This window comes from Pseudophryne corroboree, chromosome 5 (assembly GCF_028390025.1).
Source record: "Pseudophryne corroboree isolate aPseCor3 chromosome 5, aPseCor3.hap2, whole genome shotgun sequence".
NCBI lineage: Eukaryota > Metazoa > Chordata > Amphibia > Anura > Myobatrachidae > Pseudophryne > Pseudophryne corroboree.
The window spans coordinates 230,429,944-230,455,861 of record NC_086448.1 but is presented as its reverse complement, the minus strand read 5'-3'; the positions used below and the strand labels follow the sequence as shown (position 1 = coordinate 230,455,861).

The window sequence follows — 25,918 nt, the reverse complement described above, 5'->3', positions numbered from 1 at the left end:
CTGTATAGAGCACATAGGAAGCATGACATGGTGACGCATAGAAGGACAATATGATAGGAAGAGCGAAGGCCCTGCTCTTGAAAGCTAACAATCTAATGAATTAGCACCACTGAATTTAATTTAGAATCACATAATGTTATATGTTACTTTATATATTAAATATACAGTGTAATTAACTAGAAAATGCATTATTCATTTATGAACTGTTTTCCAATACATTCTGATTCTTGTACGAATGTGTGCTCCCTATGGAGAAAGCAAAAATTGGAATAAGCAAAAATCTGCTTTATTGAACCAAAAGTTTAATATTGCCAGATGGTTTGTAACTATTCATGATTAAAGATTTAAATGTTTATGTGCATTGGTAGGTACAGTCTGTCTTTCTGCACCATATTTAATCTTCATAGGGCTGATTATTTATGGCCATTTAAAAAAAGAAAACAACCTACTGTACCATTATTATAAGCCATTATTTTTCTTTAGCTATACTACATGAAATGTTATCTATCCACCCAGATTAACTTTAATCTTTAAATTCTCTAATTTGTCCCGTTGACCTGGCCATTTCCAGTTTTTCCACAGAAGTCATACATATTGACATTTCTTTTTTCTACAATTCACGATTGTAGCGGGCTTGGTTATTACTTTAATGCATTTGGTAGAGAAAAGTAAGACTAAACCAATGCCCATGCCATATCACAGAGTGTCCTAGTGGTCTCTGTATGTAAAGTTAAACTTTTGATCCCATAGCATTTAATTAAATATGGACCTTTATCATTCAGTATAAATATATTCTCATTTATCTGCATATTTGTATATATGCCACCTAGTGGATGATTTATAATTTTAAACTGCATTTAATAAAAATATCTCTCTAAATACATTTTATGTTTCTACTTGTCCGTTTCAGTTTCAATGGAAGTTTTCCAAAGATGAGAAGCATGGTAGGCACTCAAAAAAAGGGAAAGGAAAAGTTACTTCCAAAGACAAAGAACATGACAGAAACAAGAAAAACGAAGAGCAGACGAAATGTGATGATACAGTAGAAGTACATGGCAACCACCAAACAGATGGGAACATCTTGCCCAAGAGTGATGATCACCACAAGGAAATAATAACCCAACTAAAGAAAGAGGTTGATGAATCCCAACTGGATACTAATTCTTCACTACATGTGGAAGAGGTAACAGAAATCATGAAAGGTGAAGAGCCAGGATGCATTGAGAAGATTCAGTGTTTTGAAGGAGAGTCCGATAATGATGGGGTTGGAAGTGCTGGAAGGAAGGCAGACACCGACACAGTTGAAGCTGACATAGAGGTCCAACCAGAAGAAACTTTCCAAGTAGAAGAGAAATAATCTAAGGCAGAACCACTTGTTACAGGACTTACTGAGCACTTTTACATTGAATTGTACGGTAGATCCGGAGTGTTATCCTTCAGTACTTGAGCTGTTTCTGTTCTTTTGCATCCACGATATTCAGTCAGCCAGTGGGTATCTTATTACAAAAGTGGAATTTATAACCTTGGTGGCCATAGGCAATACACTTTTTGGGCTTCTGAAGACCCACTGAACTGATTGATTAGTTAAGGTGGTCCTTAAGTTTTTTGCCAAGCAGGTGATCACAAATTGACCAAGTTAGTATAGAATAGACAAATGAATGGCAAAGTGAGTGTGATCAGGGAGGATTAGGTGTCTTTACAGTTTATGCTAGTTATTCATGCCTAGTCTGGCCCTACCGACACTTCTGAAAAGTATAATACAGCAACAACTTGGACATCGTAGGTGATTTATTATGTGGCCCCCAGAACATTATATTTTACTCTCCTTCACGAAAACATATAGTCCAAGCCACAACATGTAGAATATAAAATGCCTTCAAAAAAGAAAATGTTACATGTTTCTTGCTTCATCACATTTTAGATATATTTATATAGATATATAAATGCTTAAATTATCTGCACAGGTACAAATCTAAACTGTTTTGTATGCAGCGTTTTGCATATTGTTGCACTTCATATTATTTTGATATAGTTTTGTTTACTGTTTTGTACAAAGATATTCTGTATTGAAAGATTTAGCTGTCAGATACAGTATACTGAAACTGGTGATTATTGTTATATTCAGCCTTACAGCACATAATGTGTTGATTCTGTGTGGGAGGACTTTGTTATAATTAGAGATTCACTTGACATTTTCCACTGGGCAGAAAAATGCATTTTATTATCAGTTACCATTACTGCTTAATACAAATGGCAAAGACAAAAAGACAGGTCAATGAGCAAATCAAATAAAATACTTTAAACAGCTGACCTGCATTCTCCGTATAATGATGTCACAGGTTTTATTAAACATACAGAAATGTATCTAATACAGTATTCATAGGGCTTGAGAATGACCATGCTACTAAACTTCCATGCACAATTCCCAATACTAAGTGGTATAATGAATATAGGGGGTCATTCCGAGTTGTTCGCTCGCTAGGAGTTTTAGCAGCCGTGCAAACGCATTGTCACCGCCCACCGGGGAATGTATTTTCACTTGGCAGAAGTGCGAACGCATGTGCAGCAGAGCGCCTGCAAAAACATTTTGTGCAAAACAAGACCAGCCCTGGACTTACTCTTCGTGTGCATTGATTCTAACGTTGGAGGGATGGCTTTTGACGTCACACACCCGCCCAGCGTTCGCCCAGCCACGCCTGCGTTTTCCCAAACTCTCCCAGAAAACGGTCAGTTGACACCCAGAAACGCCTCCTGACAATCTTCTTGCGGCCGTCAGTGCGACTGAAAACGTCGCTAGAACCTGTGCAAAACCACAATTCTCTTTGTACCTGTACGTCGCGCGTGCACATTGCGGTGCATATGCATGCGCAGATTAGCCGATTTTTACACTGATCGCTACGCAGCGAACAACGGCAGCTAGCGATCAACTCGGAATGACCCCCATAGTACAATGTATAAAACACAAAGATAATAAAGTTACTTTGTGAGCATCCAAAAAGCACCAGAATTATAAGGTATAATACATTTATAGACAAAACTCGGGCAACTGTGGGACAAAACAATTGCTCCATATTTAGTATCAGGGATATTTCATATACATTTTTTGTAACAAGTATTAATTTCCTAAAAATATAATATTTATATTAAAGTATAACAGCAATATAATTTTTGTTTAAAACAAAAGAATGTGTTTTTTTCTTCGTAGTAACCCCTTCTGTTAGTGTTATAAATACAGAAAGCAATGGTGTGTTCATTTAGACTGTCTTGGTCTTGCTTCATGTGTGGGTGGAAGCCTATTCCTTCCTAGGGACCAGTAAGGCCAGCCCACCCCACTTTGTCCTCTTTCGTCTGCCTCTGCAAAAACAAATCATAATATAACAGGCACATTTAAACCCCGTTATCTTGTACCCTAATTGGTCTCTTATTATAAATGCGCACACATGCAGCTGTTGCAGTGCCAATTAGGTTGTTTTATGACAAATTAGTGGTATGGAGCTGATGCGCATACCCAGTGGCAGCAGTTTCTCCTACCAAGCCTGGCGGGTGTGTGTGTGTGTGTGCACTGACCAGAGAGCAGCTTTCTGCAGGAAGAGGCAGGCATCTTACCATGAGGTGGGTGAATGTATACTCAGTAAGCTCATTTATGTTTCCTACTGGTTATGTTATGTATGTATGTATGTATGTATGTATGTGCTATATATTATAGGATGTTTAACCTTTTCCTGTCCACTTGTTATATGAGATAAATATGTTTGATACAGAAACTTGTTTGTTTAAGACTCTCTACCTACAACCTATACTAAACCAGTGTGTCCCAAACTTGGTCTTCAGTGACCCCTAATAGTGCATGTTTTGCAGATTCCCTTAATATCACAAGTTAAATAATTAGCACCACATGTGGATCTTTTAAAATATCAGCCAGTAATGAATACACCTGTGCAACCAGTAGATCTGGAAAACCTGCACTGTTAGGCATCTCTGATGAATGAGTTTGGGAAACACTGCTATAGTCCACCAATAATGCTAATTTTTTTAATGCTTTATTACATTTACTACTCAGTGTATAAAGAGACCAATGTGTACATAAATGTCCAGGACTGGTGCTATGATCCCAATCTAAATCAATGGGCTAAATTTACTAAGGTGGGAGCTTTTTAAAACTGGTGATGTTGCCCATAGCAACTAATCATATTCTATCTATTATCTAGAAGCAGCTAGATAAATGTTAAGTAGAATCTGATTGGTTGCCATGAGCAACATCACCAGTTCTAAAAAAAAACTCCACCTTAGTAAATTTACCCCATTATTGGGTTTCCAGGGTTAAAACACACATTTACTAACATTTAAAAATGTATTTAAAAAAAAAATCTGTTAGTAAATGTGTGTTTTAGTCCCTGAAGGCCAGCATTGATTAAGATCATTTTCAGCTATTTGAAATTGATGTAAATCTATCAAAATCAACCTTTGGTAAATAAACCCCCTGGACTTGCTCCGATACTCCACAGAGTGGAGAACTTGAATTGTGGAATGGTGCCCAGATCCAGAAAAGAAAATATTCAGCTCAGATAGATGGTCTGGCTCTTCTGCCGCATCTAAAGGCTCACTGAGATCACTGGTCCTGTACATACCTATTTTAATATTCTCCTATCCTGGAGAAGCCCGGAGACAATGTGCATGTGGCAGCTGATGAGGGTGGGGGTGGACTTTTTGCATTATTAGGGTTTATTACCACTGCAGCAAAATACTGTGAATCTATGAAGTGGGGACAGGGCCAAATGGCACAATTATCATAGAATCCTGTCATATCGGTCATGCTCCCTCTACACAGATGTGTGATTAGTGGAATTTTCCCCATCATACCATCTTTACTAGGTATTGGGCAGGATGCAGGAGGACCACCTACACTCCCAGAGGTTCCCGGAGAGTAGGTACAGTTAGTATTGCCCTGTATATTTCTGAAACATTCCATACACTGCACTCTGTATTAGGAAAACTATAGCTTGTTGTGTGCTGATTATGCTCCGGTCATTGACTGGCCACACTCGCTTGCAAATCAAGCAAACAGGGGAGCCACACCAACTGCCAATAAGTCCCTGCAGGCAATGTTTGTCAGTCTGGGGTGGCAGTTGGTGTGGCTCCCCTTTCTGAATTTTGGACTGTGCTGCAGCCCCACCTGTGGAGCCACCACTGGCAAGGAAGTCCAGGAACAGAGCATTTTGTACCTAATGGAATGGGTCATGTTGGAGGGTATGTTTAGAGATAGAGCAGGAGGCAATGGATTGCCCTCTCATAGTTGAAACTGGTGAATGCTACCCCTCAATAACTACTGCACAGTAGGCCTCCCCCATAGTTCTAGCTATGCCCCTGTATGTGAGAGTCAGTACAAATAAGGAGAACAAGGACTGAAACCAAGGAGTGAGGCCATTAGCTTTTGCAGCTCAGAGAATATTGGGGGTCATTCCGAGTTGTTCGCTCATTGCCGATTTTCGCTATGCTGCGATTTGCTGCTAACTGCGCATGCGCATGTTACGCAGAGTGCATGCGCTAAGTTATTTAACACAAAACTTAGTAGATTTGCTGGTGTTCGAGCGATGATTTTCAGTCGCACTGCTGATCGGTGAATGATTGACAGGAAAGGGGCGTTTCTGGGTGGTAACTGAGCGTTTTCCAGGAGTGTGCTAAAAAACGCAGGCCTGTCAGGGAAAAACGGGGGAGTGGCTGGCCGAACGCAGGGCGTGTTTGTGACGTCAAACCAGGAACTAAACGGACAGAGCTGATCGCAATCTATGAGTAGGTCTGGAACTACTCAGAAACTGCAGGGAATTATTTAGTAGCAATTCTGCTAATCTTTCGTTCGCAATTCTGCTAAGCTAAGATCCACTCCCAGAGGGCGGCGGCCTAGCGTGTGCAATGCTGCTAAAAGCAGCTAGCGAGCGAACAACTCGGAATGACCCCCATTGCACAGTACAAGCTTTGCCCTCTTGAAGATTTTACTTGAAGGCACAATTGGTTATTTGCTCTAGATAGACAATGAATAAATGATTTCTGTGTCACAAATATGAAACCAGCACCGGCTTTGATTTAACGTAGCAGGGTGTCTTTGATTTCTTCTGCAATGCTAAGGAAGCAGGGATCATGTACATAAATACTGTGCCGTAGCATTACATCTGACAGACCACACGTACAGGTTCTAGCTACAATGAATTTAAGCTCTAAGTTGTGATAAAGTTTTCTTAAATGACTTTCATTGATGAATTGCATGGAATTCCCTATATTGCAGAAAAACATAAATCCCTTTTTGTTTTTGTTAAAAACACAAAAAATCAGCCATAATAACTTATACTTAATTTTAGTTCCAGTTGGGTTTTCTGCTTCTTGTTGTGAGGACAGGTGTCAGATACCATGAGAGGAGTCACTTACCACTTGCAGTATATATGTAAATAGTTACTCACTGTGATAGTTCTCCCGGGTTAAAGACCTGTAAACATCTGAAAAATGTAGACACATTTAAATACAACAATGATATCGCCTAGAAATAGGAAAGAGGGAATCACTTCTAGATGACAATCAGATGGGATTATGTGTACTTATATATCACTGTGTGACTAGCAGCATGAGACAATGGAGTGGGATGATCCACACCGCGGTATGCTTACATGCACTTCTTTTATTTTTAGTTATAAAGCCTTGCAAATCTGTCTTCAAATAAAAAACGATAAATCACATTTTATTAACTGTCCACCAAGATAAACTATACTTGTCTATTCTCCCGAAATGTTCAGGAAACATCCAAGTTCCTGGGAAAGTATACCGCCTTCATAGATCCTGCCAAATCTTCTTGTGAAATGGGTGAAGTCCCTTACTGTGTGATCTTATGAATTGCGCAGCCAGGCCAGGATGGTGTGAATTGTGTTGAGTGTCTCCCCCCACTTGTACCTTGGGCCTCCCCCTCAGGATCTCACAAAGGGGAGGTTCAAAAATAGGCAAGCATGACCTAAACACAAGCAAGTACAGTACCAGTCTAAATCGAATTTCCCTATTTTAGGTAAAGGTTTCTCCTATACAAAAAAATCAATTCTTAAATATATACAATAAATATATTACTATTATACTGTATTTACAAAGTGCTGAGATATTAAGCAGATCTGCATGCTACAAGGAATTATGCTACAAATAGAACACAATTGTATTGTAAGAAGTAGGAGGTGATGGCGGCACTGTGAGCTTACAATATAAGGGAAGTGGGGATCATTACTTACATAAGGTAGGGGAATAACAGCTGCTGCTGGTTGGGAATGTGTGTGTGGCTACTGTCAGACAGAAGGGTTATCTGCCCCCATTATTAAAACTAGTGGTGGCCAGGCATATTTGTACAAGCAACGGTGGTGTGTACCGAACCATTGTAGAAATCATTGTAGAAATGTTAAGACAGCAGCAGCAGGCAACCATGATTGTCCTTTACCGGTATATATGTTATATAGAAAATCACCTGTCTTCTTTCTATTATTTACCACATTTGCTATCAAAATATACAGAGCAGCAGGTCAATGTATTGGCTGGCTGGGGCCTTACTGAATAGCCTACAATCCACAGCGGCAAGACGTATATACTGTATACACTATTATACTGGACATGGATCGAGGGGTCTCTCCTCCCCTTCCCTCCCACCCACATGACCGCATATTATTTCCCAATGACGGCACACCTCCCATTTTATAAGATACCTATACCACTCTTGGGTGTGTGCCTTGCTACACACATGCCTTAGCTGTTTGAATGCACTTGGCCTTCAGCTCATGTGTCACAATGCACACCGCACACCCAAGAGTGGAAAATCTATTACATACAGATGGAGCCATACTAATCGTGGCTCTGTCTGCGACTCAGTGCGCCGACGAGGCGCACTTCCGGGAATGAATGGGACACACATGCGTCGTAGACGTGCACATGCCCTATTCAAAGTAAATGGGAGCATCTATGCTCGCTGGCGAGGCCAGGCCCACGCATACCTAGCCATGCCACGCGCCCCTGTCTGCAATGCAGCAGCTCCATCTGTATATACAGTATATAGGCTTGCCATAATATCTCTTTAGTATGAGACATCAATGACCACGGGTTCTGTGGCTGATTAAAGGCAGGTGAAATACAACCTTGAATTTAGCTAGCTACAGAACCTGTATAAATTAAAGGTGTCAAAGGCTAAGGGGGGAATTCAGTTGCCAGCAAAGGGTGTGACTTGCCATTTCCATGGCATTTAAATTCTGGCAACGGTGCCCAGACTTGCACCCTTCGCATGGCCGAGTCGCACCTCGATTCACACAAAAGTGCTCCCTACCCTATGGGGCAGTGAACACACTTGTGTGAGTTCCCACTGACGTAAAGTGTGGCAAGTGCTGCACAGATTTGGCCAGGTGAATCCTTCGCTGTTGATTGAATTCCCCCCTAAAGGTATATTATGGCAAGCCTAGATATATATTCCACATGTAATCCTCTCATGTACTGTACTTGTGCATTGTGCTATTTTATACTGTAGGAGCTTATTTTCCTGTCCATAGACCTGTACGCACCTTTGGTGTCATCAGTGCATCACAGCTAGAGCTACTTAATAGGTGAGGGGTAATGCGGGTTTACGGGGCCAAATGTCTGTTCCTATTTGTTAAGCACAATGCTGCACAATGGACATCTTGGTGAGGGATGTGTCCCAACCATTTTATGTAACACTGATTTGCATCACAGTAAGTGAATAAGCAGGGTATGTGTTGTACTTACTGTACATATGAAATCACCAGTGGAACCGGCAAGCAGAAAAGGAACCGTTTGCTGTAAGGCAATTAAACATAACCTGTATACTGACAGGGTACTAAACTGATACAGTAAAGGGTGCCTAAACTATATTAAAACGATCCTTTGTAACTGCAGTATACTAAATGCCTTTAACCTCTGGGAAGCTTATAATACCGTTATAATGTCTTAAAAGACAGTAAGCAAATCTACAATGTAATGTATATAATATGTTATGTATGCATCAGCGTAAGTTCTGGGATGTTTTTTGCCCAGTGGGTTACAGTATAATATTATGTACCATGCTATATTGTGCTTCTAAGTGACTGATTTCTTTCAGAATGTAATTCAGTTCTAGCGATAACGTGCTGCAGCAGATAACACAAGATATAAATATTGTACTGGAAAATGATGACCACTGGTTGGTTATTTTTGCTGGCTCATTGCATTTTTTGATGAATAAATTTGTTCTTCACGTGTCCATGTTTTGATGATTTTTATTTTTTGGCATGTTAGCTACTCATTTCAGTGAATAACAACATAACATGAAGAAGAATGAGCATCTGGGGTATTTCTCATGAATTAAATCACCCTTCATATTGACAACGCCATCAGGGACCACAATCATAGAATTTCAGACTAAAAATATTGGTTAATTTTAATGTAGTTACTGGGATTTCACATGAATAAAATGTACAGTGATACAGTATTATTATTTCCTTGTTATCGTGGTGTGATCCGCTCCAGTTCTTTTTGTTATCAGCTCGTATTATAACAGTAATAGCATGGTGTATTAACATACATCGCTACCCGCGATGCTAATCGCATATGTACTAACACCAGCCTCGGGAGGTGACGTGTAGGGATTTCATAGGCTCCTCCTACTCCTCCCTGCAGCCGGAAGGAGACATGGCTGTGTTGCAGGGGAGGAGGAGGTTGGGGGATCATGGAGCCGCACCACAAGACTGACCGGAAGTAGGTAAGGGGGGTCGGCGGGATGCAGTAAGAAGCTCATCACCATAAAAAGATGTTGATACCGTTCACACCAATACACGGGCAGCCGGGGGTTAGTACATTTCAAACTGTGGTAAAAAATCCCAAAACAGGGGTTTTACCCCATTTTCCTTTAGTACATCCCACTATAAGTTCCAAACATATGACATCACTTATTCTGACACTTTGTATTTGTACATCGGTCCACAGTTTATTTTTTCAGAATAAGGAAGGAATTCAGTTAGCCACAGGACTTTGGGCCTAATTCATGTTTGTACGCAATCACCGATGTTCATGCAAGTGAGTGATTATCCGCAAACTGCTCGCGACCATCGATTGTGCTCACCCTGAGATTTTTATCATAGAGTGATTGACAGATTGACAGTAAGGGACTATTTGGGGTGGTAATAGGAAGTGGCAGCAAAAACATAGGTATGTTAGGGCCGTTTTCGGGGCATGTATCTGCCATCAGCTGCAATTGTGTGGGCGGCAGCTTCACTCGCTAAGATTAGCAGTTCTGAAGTCTAAATATATCACTATCGCAATTGCATACATGAATTAGGCCCCAACTGTGGGCTTTTATCTCCCAGGTCACGTGCCCTGAGCTATTCAATTATATCCTGCAGTAAGCCCTATACTGTATCTTGCGGTAAGTCTGCAGTAAATGCGTAGTAAGGCACAGATTCCAGGTTAAATGTCTGGAGCTATGCAGTTACCACTCACATTAAGCCCATGACTTGTTTTGCGCTTCACGCACCCGCTAAGCTAGTAACAGCCTTCTGTACCCTCCTGAGGTGCAAACAGGGCTTACTGCAAGCAGTAATTGAATAGCTCCAGGCTCTTAACCTAGGAGCTAGAAGCCTGTGGAAAGTCCAACGGCTATTTGAAATACTCCTACTATGTCTGCAGATCTGTCACTCGCATTCTGCTAGCTCACATTGAGATCCACCTAATATGGCATCTTGTAACAAACAGGCATTAGAAAGCAGGATCCACTTCCATATTTTGTTTAAACACTTTATGCATTTCATGTATTTTATTGAGCTTATTAACACCCAAACTTTGATTTGTAGTATGTTTCATAGTAGTTTTATTGTATTTACTTTTCAGCAGGTGTTGCTAAATAGTTTACATTCTAAACATGTTACTGAATAGCAGCAAGTTGTCTGTCCATAGTGAAATGAAGCCCAGTCCACATTTGTCAGAAGGAAAAATCTATATATTTCTTTTATATTTGTTTGGCAGTTAAACATGACCATTAACAAGGGTACATGAACAGGGAGTCTAGGAGACTCTGGTTTTAGTGAGGCCCTGCACTGCAAAGGTCTATACTACTGTCTAGTCCCCTGTCGGCTTGGTTGAACAGTAACAGGGAGCTGTCAGTAACATCTAGCACTCAGCTTCCACCGGTCTCCAGTAATTGTTGCTGGAGTCCACTATAAGTACCTTCAACATTATGACGCGTTAAACAAACTGGAGCACAATCTGCTGAGTGTTAATGAGAACTTGTAGTGGTTCATTTTCCAAAGCAATAACAAGGCAGCAACATGGTGAATGCTTCGTGGGATGGGTGGTGTTATTCTCAACACTAGCCACCTGATTGGAGGTCTGTTTATACCAGGGGTGGGGAACCTTTTTTCTACCGAGGGCCATTTGGATATTTATAAAATCCTTCGGGGGCCATACAAAAATTCTCAACTTAAAAAATTACCCTGCCCCCCAGTAGGTCTGCCCCTTAGAGGTACTGTGTGTGCGCGCCGGTGTGGCCAGTTAAAATGGGACGTGATACACATATGCCCCCAATAGTGCGGTGCCAGATCCACAATTGCCCCCACAGTGCCAGGTATACAGATGCCCCCACAGTGCCAGGTATACAAATGCCCCTCACAGTGCCAGGTATACAGATGTCCCCACAATGCCAGGTATACAGATGTCCCCACAGTGCCAGGTATACAAATGCCCCTCAGTGCCAGGTATACAGATGCCCATACAGTGCCAGGTATACAAATGCCCCTCACAGTGCCAGGTATACAGATGTCCCCACAGTGGCAGGTATACAAATGCCCCTCACAGTGTCAGGTATACAGATGCCCCCACAGTGCCAGGTATACAGATGCCCCCACAGTGCCAGGTATACAAATGCCCCTCACAGTGCCAGGTATACAGATGTCCCCACAGTGCCAGGTATACAGATGCCCCTCACAGTGCCAGGTATACAAATGCCCCTCACAGTGCCAGGTATACAGATGTCCCCACAGTGCCAGGTATACAGATGCCCCCACAGTGCCAGGTATACAGATGTCCACACAGTGCCAGGTATACAGATGCCCCCACAGTGCCAGGTATACAAATGCCCCTCACAGTGCCAGGTATACAGATGTCCCCACAGTGCCAGGTATACAGATGCCCCCACAGTGCCAGGTATACAGATGCCCCTCACAGTGCCAGGTATACAAATGCCCCTCACAGTGCCAGGTATACAGATGTCCCCACAGTGCCAGGTATACAGATGCCCCCACAGTGCCAGGTATACAGATGTCCACACAGTGCCAGGTATACAGATGCCCCCACAGTGCCAGGTATACAAATGCCCCTCACAGTGCCAAGTATACAGATGCCCCCACAGTGCCAGGTATACAGATGCCCCTCATAGTGCCGGGTATACAGATGTCCCCACAGTGCCGGGTATACAGATGCCCCCCACAGTGCCAGGTATACAGATGCCCCCCACAGTGCCAGGTATACAGATGCCCTGCCCTGCCCCCCCCCCTCCCTGCTGCTTTCGGCGGGACACGGAGGAGAGCGCGGCTATGTTGGGCGGCGGCGGCATGTAGGACTTGAAACCAGCCGCCGGTTCGAGAGCCAATCAGAGCTCGCAGACAGGCAGCCGCGGCTTCTGATTGGCTGCCGGTCTGCGAGCTCTGATTGGCTCACGAACCGGCGGCTGGTTTCAAGTCAGACACGCCGCCGCTCCCACCCGACAGCCGCGCTCTCCTCCCTGTTCTGACAGCTGAGACACGCTGCTGCCGGACTGAGCGGCAGCGTGTCTCACTGACACAAGCTGGTGGGCCGGACCAAACGGCTTTGCGGGCCTTATACGGCCCGCGGGCCGGAGGTTCCCCACCCCTGGTTTATACTAAGACACCAAATTAGAAGTCTGCTATACAGGGCCTACAATAATAAAGGTCAATTGAACACTTCATCACTTGGTTGAAGCAGGGGTGGAATTCGGGGTGAGGGTGCCCCTAGGCACCACAGTAATGTCCACCCTCCGTGCTTCATTTTATTTTCTGCTGCGGGGTACACTGGGCTCCACAAGTCTGGACAATGGGGTTTAGAGTAGGATCTTGATCCGAGGCATTAACAGACTCAAAGCTTTGACTGTTCCCAGAATGCACAGCGCCGCCTCCTATATCACCCCGCCTCCCAGCATAGGAGCTCAGTTTTGTTAGTTGGTGCTGCAGTAAGCAGGCACTTAACAGAGGGGCTGCTCCATGCAGCCCTAAGAAAGGCTTTTTTTCTGAAGAAAAAGTGAAGACTTCAGGGCAGCAGCAGTGGTAAATGTCTTGTGACATTCCCTGCTGCGGCACCAGCTCTCCCCAGCGGCGCTGTACACTCCCGAGCCCTGGTTGCCGGGTACCTACAGCGGAGGCTCCGGTTTACTTCGCGTTAGGCACACACGGCTGGGGCTCTCCAGGATCGCATGGCCGCGCTTCGGGAGGTGGTAAGTGGGTCCCGCTGGCGGGACCCGGTCTTTATCGCGATCCGGCACGGTCAGTGGGAGGCGGGCTGCACACGCTGGCGGTGGACACTGTGGATACAGGCGATCCCACTAGATCACCAGGGCATGGGCGCAGGTCAGGTTTTCTCTCAAAACCGATTTTAATATCGCCCACAGTACCCGGTGGTTTTGCTAGCAAGGGGGATAAGGCTTAGACATGAAGCCCCTCCCCCAGCCCCAGGGCGCCATTTCCAGCAAGTGTTCCCACCCTGGAGCTGCATCTCTGTCTTTTCCTCACTCCCTGTCAGTGTCTGCGGCGCCATTACTCCTCAGTTCACTGTTCCTGGGACTGCTTGGGCAAATCCTCCTATGTAAAGCCCCCTGGTTGTCAGTGCTCTGCCTTTACATGACACTTAAGTATTCTACCTGCCTTTTTAGTCAGTGCTAGTTAAGAAAGAGTGCATTTAGTCAGGGGTCTATAGTACAATTACCCTGTGATATACATCCAGTTCTTACTGTGTAGTGTTATATCTATTGACTATATAGCTGTGTAAGGTAGTCCAGTGCAGTATTATTGTCCGTAATAACCTCTGCATTGTACAAACTGTGACTATTTGTGTGTGCATTTGATAGCTGAGTGGTGTCCATTTCGTGTCTTTCACTCAACTATCCCTATATTCCATAACCTGAGGGGGCTTGGTGCGTCCGGTGTTATCTAATATAGGATTTTCACAAAGATATACTGTATTACGTATTTTTCTCTGTGATCTAGTCACCATATCTCTCCTTTATCTCTGCTGGTGCTGACTACACTGCGCAGGGGTTTGGGTTTAGGGATATAGTGCTGCTGATAATTGTACTGTGTTACCTAATACTGCAAGTTATATCATGTCTGCTTCTGAGGGTAACGGTTCTGGGGCTGAACACACTGTCGGTGTTGCTGCAGTCACAGACCCATATGAGGAGAATATAGCAGCTGTGGGCTCTGGTTCTGGGGGCTCTTTGCCCCCCAGTGGGACTGTGGCAACGGAGGCACATACTGACCCTCCGTGGGCCGCTTTTTCCACGCTTCTACATACGCTAGTTCACAAACTAACACCCCCTATGGGACCCCCAATGCCGGTACAACCGTATGTGGGCCCTGTAGCTAACCCGCCGTGGGCGGATGATTTATCTGCTCAATTAAAGAAGTTGAACCAGTCCCTGACTTCTAAAAAGTCTGACCAACGCTCGCCTAAGTCCAAGAGGTCCTCTAAGCGAGCGCTCGTCTCCTCACAATCCACTGCTGTCACTGACACCTCGTCTGATGAAGACGGCACTTACACTGACCCCACAGGTTCTGACTCAGATACGGCTGATGGGGAGGGTAGTTCACATGTGGATGTTCCTGATCTTTTGGAGGCTATTAAGTTAATTCTACAGATTACGGATGATCCCGAGCCATCCGTTCCTCCTAAGAAACCAGATAGGTTCAAGCGTCAGAGGGTGGTTAAGCAGGTTTTACCTCACTCTGACCACCTAGTGGATATACGTCAGGAACCCTGGGAAAGCCCGGGTACGAAGTTTGTGCCTCAAAAGAAGATGCTGGCTTGCTATCCCCTCGCGCCAGAGCTGTCTAAGAATTGGGAAACGCCTCCTCCAGTAGACTCACATGTGGCTAGGATGGTGGTCTCCTCAGCTCTACCTGTCACTACCGTCACATCTCTAAAAGAACCTACGGATAAATGTGTCGAGGGTTGTCTGAAAGCGATTTACACCCTCACGGGTGCTGCACAAAGGCCCACCATTGCAGCTACATGGGCTGCAGAGGCTATTGAAGCATGGACCTTGGAGTTAGAAGCTGAAATCTCCTCTGACCATGCTACACAATGCTTGTCATATATTGTCACAGCTTCTCGATATATTAAAGAGGCGACTTCTGATGCCGGTATCCTAGCAGCCAAGGCCTCTACTACGTCTGTCCTGGCTCGGCGGATATTGTGGCTGAGATCCTGGTCTGTGGATCTGGACTCTAGAAAAAACCTGGAGGTACTCCCTTTCAAGGGAGATATTCTGTTTGGGGAGGACTTAAATAAGATAGTGGCTGACTTGGCTACTGCCAAAACTGCCTGTCTGCCTAATACAGTTCCTTCTGTGTCGAAGGCCAAAGGCACGTCCTTTCGCCCCTTTCATCCTTCAGGTAAAGCAAAAGGTCAGGCGTACCATAAGCAGGCCTGGGCTGCCCGTTAGCCAGTTGCCAAAACTGATAAGCCTGCCGCATGATGGGGCGGGCCTCCCCCTGGGGGATCCCAGGGTGGGGGGCCAGCTTCTAGGGTATACCCAGGAATGGTTGAAGACCACTTCAGATGCCTGGGTACGGGAAGTCGTCACTCGAGGTTACGCCATAGCCTTCAAAAACCGAGCCCCTCATCGATTTTGCCAAACAGACGTCCCGTCAGACCAGACAATGGCAAACACTCTACATTTGGTGGTACAGACCCTCCTGGATACAGGAGTCGTAGTACAGGTGCCTCTTGCTCAGAGAGGCCGGGGGTACTATTCTCCGCTGTTTCTAGTCCCGAAACCGAATGGGTCCTCCCGGCGCATTCTCAACCTGAAGGCACTGAACAGGTTTGTGAAGGTATCCAAGTTCCGTATGGAAACCCTTCGCTCTATAGTTCTGGCCTTGGAACCTGGGGACTACATGGTCTCCCTGGACATACAGGATGCTTACCTGCATATTCCTATAGCAGTGTCACATCAACAATACCTGAGGTTCGCTATTGGCAACCTACATTACCAGTTTCGGGCGTTACCTTTTGGTTTAACAACGGCTCCGCGAGTCTTCACCAAAGTTATGGCGGTAATGACGGTGGTACTCCGCCGTTAAGGGGTCAGGATACTGCCGTATCTGGGCGACTTGTTAATCCTGGAAAATTCCCCAGATCTTCTCCTGCGTCATCTGGACATGACGGTCCAGTTTCTACAAGCCCACGGGTGGCTTATCAACTGGAAGAAATCCTCCCTGGTCCCTGCTCAGAGCATGGTGCACCTGGGAGCGCTGTTGGACACTCACAACCAGAGGTTGTTCTTGTCTCAGGAGAAAGTCCTGAAGCTTCAGGACAGGATTGGTTGCTTCCTTTATCGTCCGCAAGTGTTGATACATTCGGCAATGCAGGTGCTGGGTCTCATGGTCTCGGCATTCGACATGGTGGAGTATGCTCAATTCCATTCTCGCCCCCTCCAGAGGCTGATCTTAGCCAAGTGGGACGGCCTGCCTCACCGGATCAGGTCTCATATGATCTCTTTGACTCCGGAGGTCCGTCTGTCGCTGCTCTGGTGGCTCCAGGACCAACAATTGTGCAGGAGCCGTCCCTTCTGGATATCCAACTGGGTCCTGTTGACGACAAATGCCAGTCTAAGAGGTTGGGGCGTGGTGCTGGAGCAGCACTCCTTGCAGGAAACCGCCACCACAGTGGCCTACATAAATCATCAAGGCGGCACTCGAAGCCGTCTGGCAATGAAGGAAGTCTCACGGATTCTACGTTGGGCAGAACGCCATCTACCGGCAATATCGGCAAAATATTCACTCCGGGAGTCCTGAATTGGGAAGCGGACTTTCTCAGTCGACAGGACGTACATGCCGGCGAGTGGGGCCTCCATCCAGAAGTGTTTCAACTCCTCGTGGAAAGGTGGGGTCTTCCAGATGTGGATCTGATGGCGTCTCGACACAATCACAAGGTTCCGGTCTTCGGAGCAAGGACAAGGGATCCTCAAGCAGCATTCGTGGATGCGCTGGCGGTGCCGTGGAGGTTTCGGCTGCCGTACGTGTTCCCTCCGGTGTCACTCCTGCCCAGGGTAATTCAGAAGTTCAAGCAAGAAAAAGGAAATCTGCTTCTCATAGCTCCGGCGTGGCCCAGACGGCACTGGTTCTCAGACCTGCAAGGCCTATCGTCAGAGCGTCCACTTCTACTTCCACAACGCCCAGACCTCCTCGTTCAGGGCCCTTGTGTCTACCAGGACCTAGCCCGGCTATCTTTGACGGCGCGGCTCTTGAAGCTTCCGTCTTGAGGGCTAAGGGTTTTTCTGAAGAGGTCACTAAAACTATGTGGCGGGCCCAGAAACCGGCTTCTGCTCGGATTTACCATAGGGTCTGGCATTCATACTTTGTTTGGTGCGCATCTAACAATTATGACGCTTCCAAGTTTAGTACTGCCAAACTGTTGGCTTTTCTGCAGCAGGGCCTAGATTTAGGCCTGCGTCTGGCCTCCCTCAAGGTTCATATTTCTGCCTTGTCGGTGTGGTTTCAGAGAAAAATTGCGACTTTATCTGATGTTCATACTTTCACTCAGGGTGTGTTGCGTATCCAACCTCCCTATGTCCCGCCTGTGGCTCCTTGGGACTTGTCGGTGGTTTTGGAGGCGTTGCAGGAGCCTCCATTCGAGCCTCTTGGTTCAACTGACCTTAAGTGGCTTTCCCTTAAGGTGGTGTTCTTGCTGGCTATTGCCTCTGCTAGAAGGATGTCGGATCTGGGTGCCTTGTCTTGTAGTTCCCCATATCTGATTTTTTACCGTGACCGGGCAGTTCTTAGGACTCGTCCCGGATATTTACCTAAGGTGGTTTCTACGTTCCACCTTAATCAGGAGATTGTGGTTCCAGCCTTTGTCTCTCCTGATTTGTCTCCCAAAGAGCGGTCTTTGGATGTGGTACGGGCTCTTCATATCTATGTGAAGAGTACTGCTTCTATTCGAAAATCTGATTCTCTCTTTGTTTTGTTTGGATTTCACAAACGTGGCTGGCCTGCTCACAAGCAGACCCTGGCCAGATGGATTAGAATGGTGATTGCACATGCTTATGTGCAGGCTGGTCTGTCAGCTCCTGCTCACATTACGACCCATTCTACTCGGTCTGTTGGACCTTTTTGGGTGGCCCAACGTGGTGCGACCCTTGAACAATTGTGCAAGGCGGCTACGTGGTCCTCCGGGAACACGTTCATAAGGTTCTATGCCTTCGATACTGCCACTTCCCAGGATGCTTCCTTTGGACACCGGGTACTTGTGCCCGCTACAGTGCATCCCCTCCCATAAGGAACTGCTTTAGGACATCCCCATTGTCCAGACTTGTGGAGCCCAGTGTACCCCGCAGCAGAAAACAAGTTTTATGGTAAGAACTTACCTTTGTTAAAACTCTTTCTGCGAGGTACACTGGGCTCCACAAGGCGCCCACCATGACGCACTTAGCTTCTTTGGGTTTATTTGGCATTAGTCGCTGACACTTCTCTTGTCGTGAGAGTGTGGTGTATGTGGCTACTAACCGTTGTTGTCTCTTTTCCTGCTACTGCATTGGGCTGGTTAACTAAAACTGAGCTCCTGTGCTGGGAGGTGGGGTGATATAGGAGGCGGCGCTGTGCATTCTGGGAACAGTCAAAGCTTTGAGTCTGTTGGTGCCTCGGATCAAGATCCTACTCTACACCTCATTGTCCAGACTTGTGGAGCCCAGTGTACCTCGCAGAAAGAGTTTTAACAAAGGTAAGTTCTTACCATAAAACTCGTTATTTTCACTGATTGGTTATAAGCCCTCATTTGGCGATAGACAATGTAATAGAATAATAAAAAAAGCGACTATTATTTTTTTTTTTTAAATACGCATACATATTTACTAAGTAGGGCAGCTTACAGGGGCAGAATGTGCATGTCCTACCAATTTACACTCCATTTAAGGTGGCATATGGTGCAGTACAGTGGAAATATTCTGCAGTTACTGGTACATTTCGGGTTGCCAGTACCAACACAAGCATCCAAGTCCCACCCCCAAACAAGTGCCGCCCCTAGGCACATGCCTAATGGGTTGAAAGACCCTTCAATAAACTCATCATCAGATTAAAGATATCCTTTTAAAACTAACCACCAAATCTGACGTGTTGGTATATCAGACACCAAACTGAAGGTCTACTGCATACACTAAATGTCAGACTGTAATGGCGGATACACACTAGGCGGGGTGGAATTTCCGGGGATGGACGACTATATCATTGAACAATATAGCGTTCAACGATAATGATATACTGCATACACACTGAACGTTATCATTCAACGATAACGTTCAGTGACGTCACCGCATTTCCGGACATGCAGCTCAGCCTGACATTGACGGGTTGAGCTGCATGTCAGCTCATTATTGGTGATCGCTGAATGGCGTGCTGGAGCATGCATCGTTCATCATTCACCAATATTACCCCCATAAACACTGGACGATATAAGCCTAAAAATAAACGATAACAACATTTGTGTCGTTATTGTTTATTTTTTAAGCTAAAATCACATACTGTAGTGTGTACCCCCCTTAAGTCTACATTACCACCAGATCTGCTTCATAAATAAGCCACCACTTGCTTAATATAGTTAATATCAGATAAGAGATCTACTTTAAAGACTAGAAGCCAGATCGGATGTCTGTTTTACATACTGCCTACCACAATAACCGTTTGCTATGCAATTGCCAAATGATTATAGTTCTGCCTTAAAAGATTGGAGGTCTCCTTGATACACTTACCACCAGATGTTGCCAGTTTTAAATGCGAATGCATCTCAGATGCGTTCAGTACTGAATAGGGCCCCATAAATGATAGGAAAAGAAGTAGATACGATTGTCCAAACACTGCTTTATCTCTATTGTACCTACTTACTTTAACTACTGCAAACATACATGAAGATAAAGGCTAGCTGCAATGGCGGCTTCAGGGGAAGTATTTGCGCCTGTGTATGGCGCACCAGAAGCCATTATCCATATCAGTGCAATCAAACCTATAAACTCCCCCCTCAGTCCACCCTGCCAGTTCTGCAGATCAGAAATGATAGGGACTGGGCCACTGCTCTGGCTGCAATTATGGTAACAACTAGCCTCTTGCACTATCGCTGAAACACTCCTTCAGGGAAATCTAGCAGCAGGTCAGTGCTTACTGACTGTGGAGCAATTGTAGCAATAGAATCCATGCTGTACAGTACAGCTTGCTAGCAGTGTCAACCCGGCAGCCTGCAAATCCCTAAGTAGAAGAAGGGCCTAATGGCCAGATGTTCATAATAAAAGGTATATGTAAGAGTGATGATAGCCAGTGTTTACAGGGCCGCCATCAGGGGGGTGCTGGGGCACACCTGTCCCGGGCCCAACCTTTCTGACAGAGAGAGGAGTGCCCGGGATGCTCATGCAGCCACCTGCCCGACCGCCGCTATCCCCGCCGTTCCGCAGTCGTCCACGATGTTCTGCCGCTGTCCTCCGACCCTCCAGCAGCTGTATTGAAAACTTCCCTCCCAAAATGGCCGCCGCCACAGAGGAGACAGTTATTCAAGATACTAGTGGAGCCCTCTAGTATCTTGAATAACTGTCTCCTCTGAAGCGTCGCCCATTTTGGGAGGGTTGTTTTCAATACAGCTGCAGGAGGACGGAGCCAGGAGAGCAGCAGAACAGCGGGGATGGAGGCGGGCAGGCAGCAGCATCAGCATTCCGGGCCTTCCCGACAGCGGCACATGTATGTATGTATGCATGCATGTGTGAGTGTGTATTTCTGATGGCAGCCCTGAGTGTTTATATTCTCCAGTAGGGAGCTCTTAGCATCTGACAAGGTGACTGCTATCCAGGGGAAAGATTTATCAAACCTTCTAAAGGGCAAAAGTGGAGGTGTTGCCCATAGCAATAAATCAAATTCTAGCTATCATTATATAGAATGTTCTAGACACCGTAGCTAGAATATGATTGGTTGCTATGGGCAACCACTTGTTCTCTTTATAAGTTTTGCTTACTCTACCCCTAAAGTGTCTTTGGTCATTCATTGGATCTTCATTTCTTCAATAAGCCCCCAGATTGATGTATGCTTCAGATACTAGTCACCACAATGGAGATCTGCTGTGCCTGTGCCATCTCACTGTACAATTGCCACGTAATGGGTTTTTTTTATACTATGCACCACAAAGGACTCTGCTTTGTATAATATCAATAATCACTTACCGTGATTCTTATTAATCCTGTTCATTTGGGGCTGCTTTGTATTATGACACAGGCTTGTGTTAGCAACTAGACATTTTGGGCCATATTATATGATAGACATTGGGTCGTTACAATGTCTTAGTCTTCTGGGACTGTATTCTATTCTGCAAATGTGGCTGATATAACATGTCACTCATTGGGACTGTATAATTAGCTGGATGGTCAAATGATGATTGGAGCAGGAAAGTGGTTTTGTGGCCCAATGGCCGCTGCCTAGATGATATGTATTTCCATACAATGATATGTGGGTGACCAAATAATACCGTTTTATATTTCCAAGGTCTGGCTAGTGCCCCTATCATCTTCTCTGCATGTATAGGTCTACTGAAAGTCATTGATCAGTTCGCTGAAAGGTAAAGACTCCTTTTCCTTATTACATATTGCATTATTACTAATAATTCCAGTGATGCCCCTCAGTAGCTCCAGCCACCGCCTGGCCACTTTGATAAAGCTTTGTGTCCAAAACGACTGCCTGCCATGTCTCTTAGGCATTCAGTTGTTACAAAGACACTGTGTGGGTAAGGAGGCAGGAGCCAATTAGAAATAAACATTACCTGGAGAATAGCTACGCAGATGAAACATAATAAACGAGGCTCAGTGATTAGAACTGAACTCTTTGTAACCTCACCTTCAGAAAAATAGCACAAAAGGATCTGCTAGAAGAAAAAAAAAAATTCAATTGAAGCCCGTCATTCACCTCCAGCTAAAAATTCTGTTTAAGCAGCACTCCCTTTGAGCCTGTAATGATCTCGGAGAATTAAAACTTGCAGCACTGTTAGGCACATTTCCAATCTCTGCTCTATATAAAATTGCTGAGGTCCTAAACTTGTAGTTGCTAGCACAGTGGAAATGTGGTGGGTAGCTTTATTTGAAGGGGTTTTTTTTTTGTGTATTTCATATATAGGCCTACTACACTTCACTCCTGGAAGACGCTTTCTTTTAGGAAATTCTGCTCTGCAAAAGATAATAATAGATCCGTTGAGGCATCAGGAATTACAATAATGCTGAAATGCTTAATACAGTATGGTAAAAGTAATAAACTGAAACTCATGGTTTAAACTGGGATGAAGGGTTATACTCTACATTCCAGGTGTTAGTGGTATATCAAGTGACTTCTCCAGAAAAGTGTCACCACATTATTACAGCTTTCCTGGATGGAGAAGCAGTGATGACCTGCAAATGGATAATTTATGTTGTTAGAGTGTTGCAGGAATACCCTGGGTAAACGCATGTAAACATTGGGAGGGGCATACAGTACATACTATATAGGGCAGCCATAGTTTGGACATGCCTGATATAGGGGATGCGGTCAGCAACCTGGCAGTTGTGATGCCAGCGGTCCCGACACCACTCCTCCTGCCTTTAAATGACACGAATATGGTTATAGAAAGCTTCTGCTATCCATCCAGCTCAAACACTTGGGGCGGTATCCTATTGCCCGTGGTACATTACCATGAGTAATGATATCATCCAGGGCTATCCTATTAGACCCGATAAGCTGGCACGAGCTGTGGCTTATCTGGGCTTTTGTGTACTGCATTGGGTGCCGAGTCCTGACAGCTTCCGGTGCAGCGCTCCACCGCCGCCCCGCCCCCTTCCTCGTCATGTGACTGCTGCCAAGGGTGGGGGAAGATGGGGGATGAAGGCTTTCCCACTGGGAGTCACAGCGCCGAGTGCTGGCTCCCGGACCCAGGGCCGGATTAAGGGCCACATGGGCCTGTAGCTGAAAATTTTCGAGGGCCTATACTGAGAGGGCAGGAGCTATGATGAGCACGGCGCCCTCCCTGCAGTACCAGCCTATTGCTACTGCAGTGGGCATTGGATACTGCAGGTCGCCGTTTTTATCAGGGATTTTGTTTCACCTGCCTCAGGCAGACGAAGCAAATCCCTGGAAACAGCCCTGTGTTCAAGTGAAAACAGGGCTGTTTATCATGAAAACACACAGGTTTCACATTGGGAGAAAGGGCATTTTTTTTTACAGGCAATCTAATAGGGTAGCCTATAAAAAAACAAAACAGTAAAACATCGGGAAAGTTCGCGAAAAACATCATGTTTTTTTCCATGGGTAAAAGGATACCGCCCTTGGTATGTCAGATGGCATAAACAGGCTTACAAATATGGTTAAATTACATCACACTCTTTGTCACCAGCACAGTCTTGATGCACAGTCAAGCTGCATACACACTGGCCAATATATCAGCCGTTCAATTGAATAGCATCACACATATCTCCGGAAGCTCTCATCTCAGCTTTAATGGAGGACACACCCTACACAAGTGCACTATTCCTCCCATATGTGCTACTACGTTCTGCCTCTCTGCAGACAATGGCCCTCATTCCGAGTTGTTCGCTCGCTAGCTGCTTTTAGCAGCTTTGCACACGCTAAGCCGCCGCCTATTGGGAGTGAATCTTAGCTTTGCAGAATTGCGAACGAAAGATTCGCATAATTGCGAATAGAAATTTCTTTGCAGTTTCTGAGTAGCTCCAGACTTACTCTGCCACTGAGATCAGTTCAGTCAGTTTCGTTCCTGGTTTGACGTCACAAACACACCCAGCGTTCGCCCAGACACTCCCCCGTTTCTCCAGCCACTCCCGCGTTTTTCCCAGAAACGGCAGCGTTTTTCCGCACACACCCATAAAACGGCCAGTTTCCGCCCAGAGACACCCACTTCCTGTCAATCACACTCCGATTACCAGAACGAAGAAATTTCTTCGTTAGCCGTGAGTTAAATACCTAACTTTTTGGCAAATTTACTTGGCGCAGACGCACTGCGAACATTGCGCATGCACAGTTTGCGACAAATCGCTCTGTTGCGAAAACCACTAACGAGCGAACAACTCGGAATGAGGGCCAATATATGTACAGAATACCTCACACACCCAGTCTGCCTGTTCTCTGCTCCCTAAGGGCCAGCAGTATACAGATAGTCACACACATATCTTTGCATCCCTTCTCTTTCATGGAATAGCGGTATACAGACTTCTACATTTACAGCTCTGACACTCTCCGGAGTGTACTCTCAGCTGCAGCCCACTCCTCTCCTACAGGACTAGCTCCGCTATAGCCACACTGCCTCAACAGTGACCCCGTCTACTGGCTACTGGGGGCCAATATGCATAGGGGATTTCTATTCCACCCTAACAGTAAAGCTCTGTATTGTTTACGGACTCTTCTTCCCCTGTTTTAGCAATATCTCTGCAGTTCTTGCCCTCTTCTGAGTGCTGCATGATGAAGATCTCACTGCGCTGCTCACACTGCTCACTACAGGGGGAGTGTATATTCGCCGTACAAGTGTGTGATGCTATGTGTACGCTGTGCTGCTAAAATCCACTTTGTGCAGTCTCCTCGCAGCCCAGGACTACCTCCTTAGTGCGATCACATCAGGCTGATCGGGGCCGGAGCTGACGTCAGACACCCTCCCTGAAAACGCTTGGGCACGTCTGCGTTTTTCTGACCACTCCCAGTAAACGGTCAGTTACCACCCACAAACGTCCACTTCCTGTCAATCAGCATGCGAACGCCCGTGTGAATGGAATTTTTGCACCATCCCATCGCTGGCCGGCGATGGCCGTTGTTGTTTTACGCGCATGAGCATTGCGGTGCATACGCATGCGCATTTAGTACCTGTTTGCCCGCTGTGCGAAAACGCACAGCAGCGATCAGATCTGAATGACACCCTAAGATTCCACTACACCGTTACTGATGTTTCTCACTTTTCCACACCCCTCTTTTTGTTACCATGGATTGGTCATGCCCCTTTTCCCTGAAAAAGCCTCCCAGGGTCTCAGACATACGGTATCTGCAATAGACAGCTGCATTTAACACTAAAAGGGGTATTATTGTATCATTGTATCTATATGTAACACCTCTAGGGGATGTGTTACATATAGATATTGTGCATCTCATTTATTCTTTGTAACTTGTGATACAGATGTGTTCTCTTACATCCTTACTGCAGTCACACTAAACAGCCCGTGAAGTCATGTCATGCTGTGGTGGGACTCAGTAGTGGCAAGTGTCTTTTATGTGGCAGGGATTTTCCGCGAAAATGCGCTACATGCGCAATCTGCATCCGAAATGCCACATTTTCCATGAAAACACTGTAGCATAGCATTTTGTATGCAAATACAGTCGCTGTCACACACAGAATATAGGCATGCTGCATATAATTTTAATCAGCAGAAGCTGTTTGTGCATCCTATTATTACATTACTTGTGGATAAAATGCAAAAAAGACGCTCGGCGCTTCCAGTCACACTGCACTTACGCATTATGGCGGTCATTCTGAGTTGTGCGCTCGCTAGCAGTTTTTAGCAGCCGTGCAAACGCGTTGTTGCCGCCCACCGGGGAATGTATTTTCGCTTTGCAGAAGTGCGAACGCCTGTGCAGCAGAGCGCCTGCAA

At 45.4% G+C, this 25,918-nt stretch overlaps 1 protein-coding gene across 2 annotated transcripts in view; it reads left to right on the top strand.

The window, feature by feature from the left end:
* RFTN1 (raftlin, lipid raft linker 1) overlaps positions 1-9,260 on the top strand; it is a 612,999-nt gene extending 603,739 nt beyond the window's left edge. For both annotated transcript variants that reach the window (XM_063922166.1, XM_063922167.1), the window contains exon 10: positions 911-9,260. In XM_063922166.1, the coding sequence (XP_063778236.1) occupies positions 911-1,357 (447 nt within the window). In that variant the 3' untranslated portion in view covers positions 1,358-9,260. The remainder of the gene's footprint in view (positions 1-910) is intronic.
* The last annotated feature ends 16,658 nt before the right edge of the window (positions 9,261-25,918 follow it).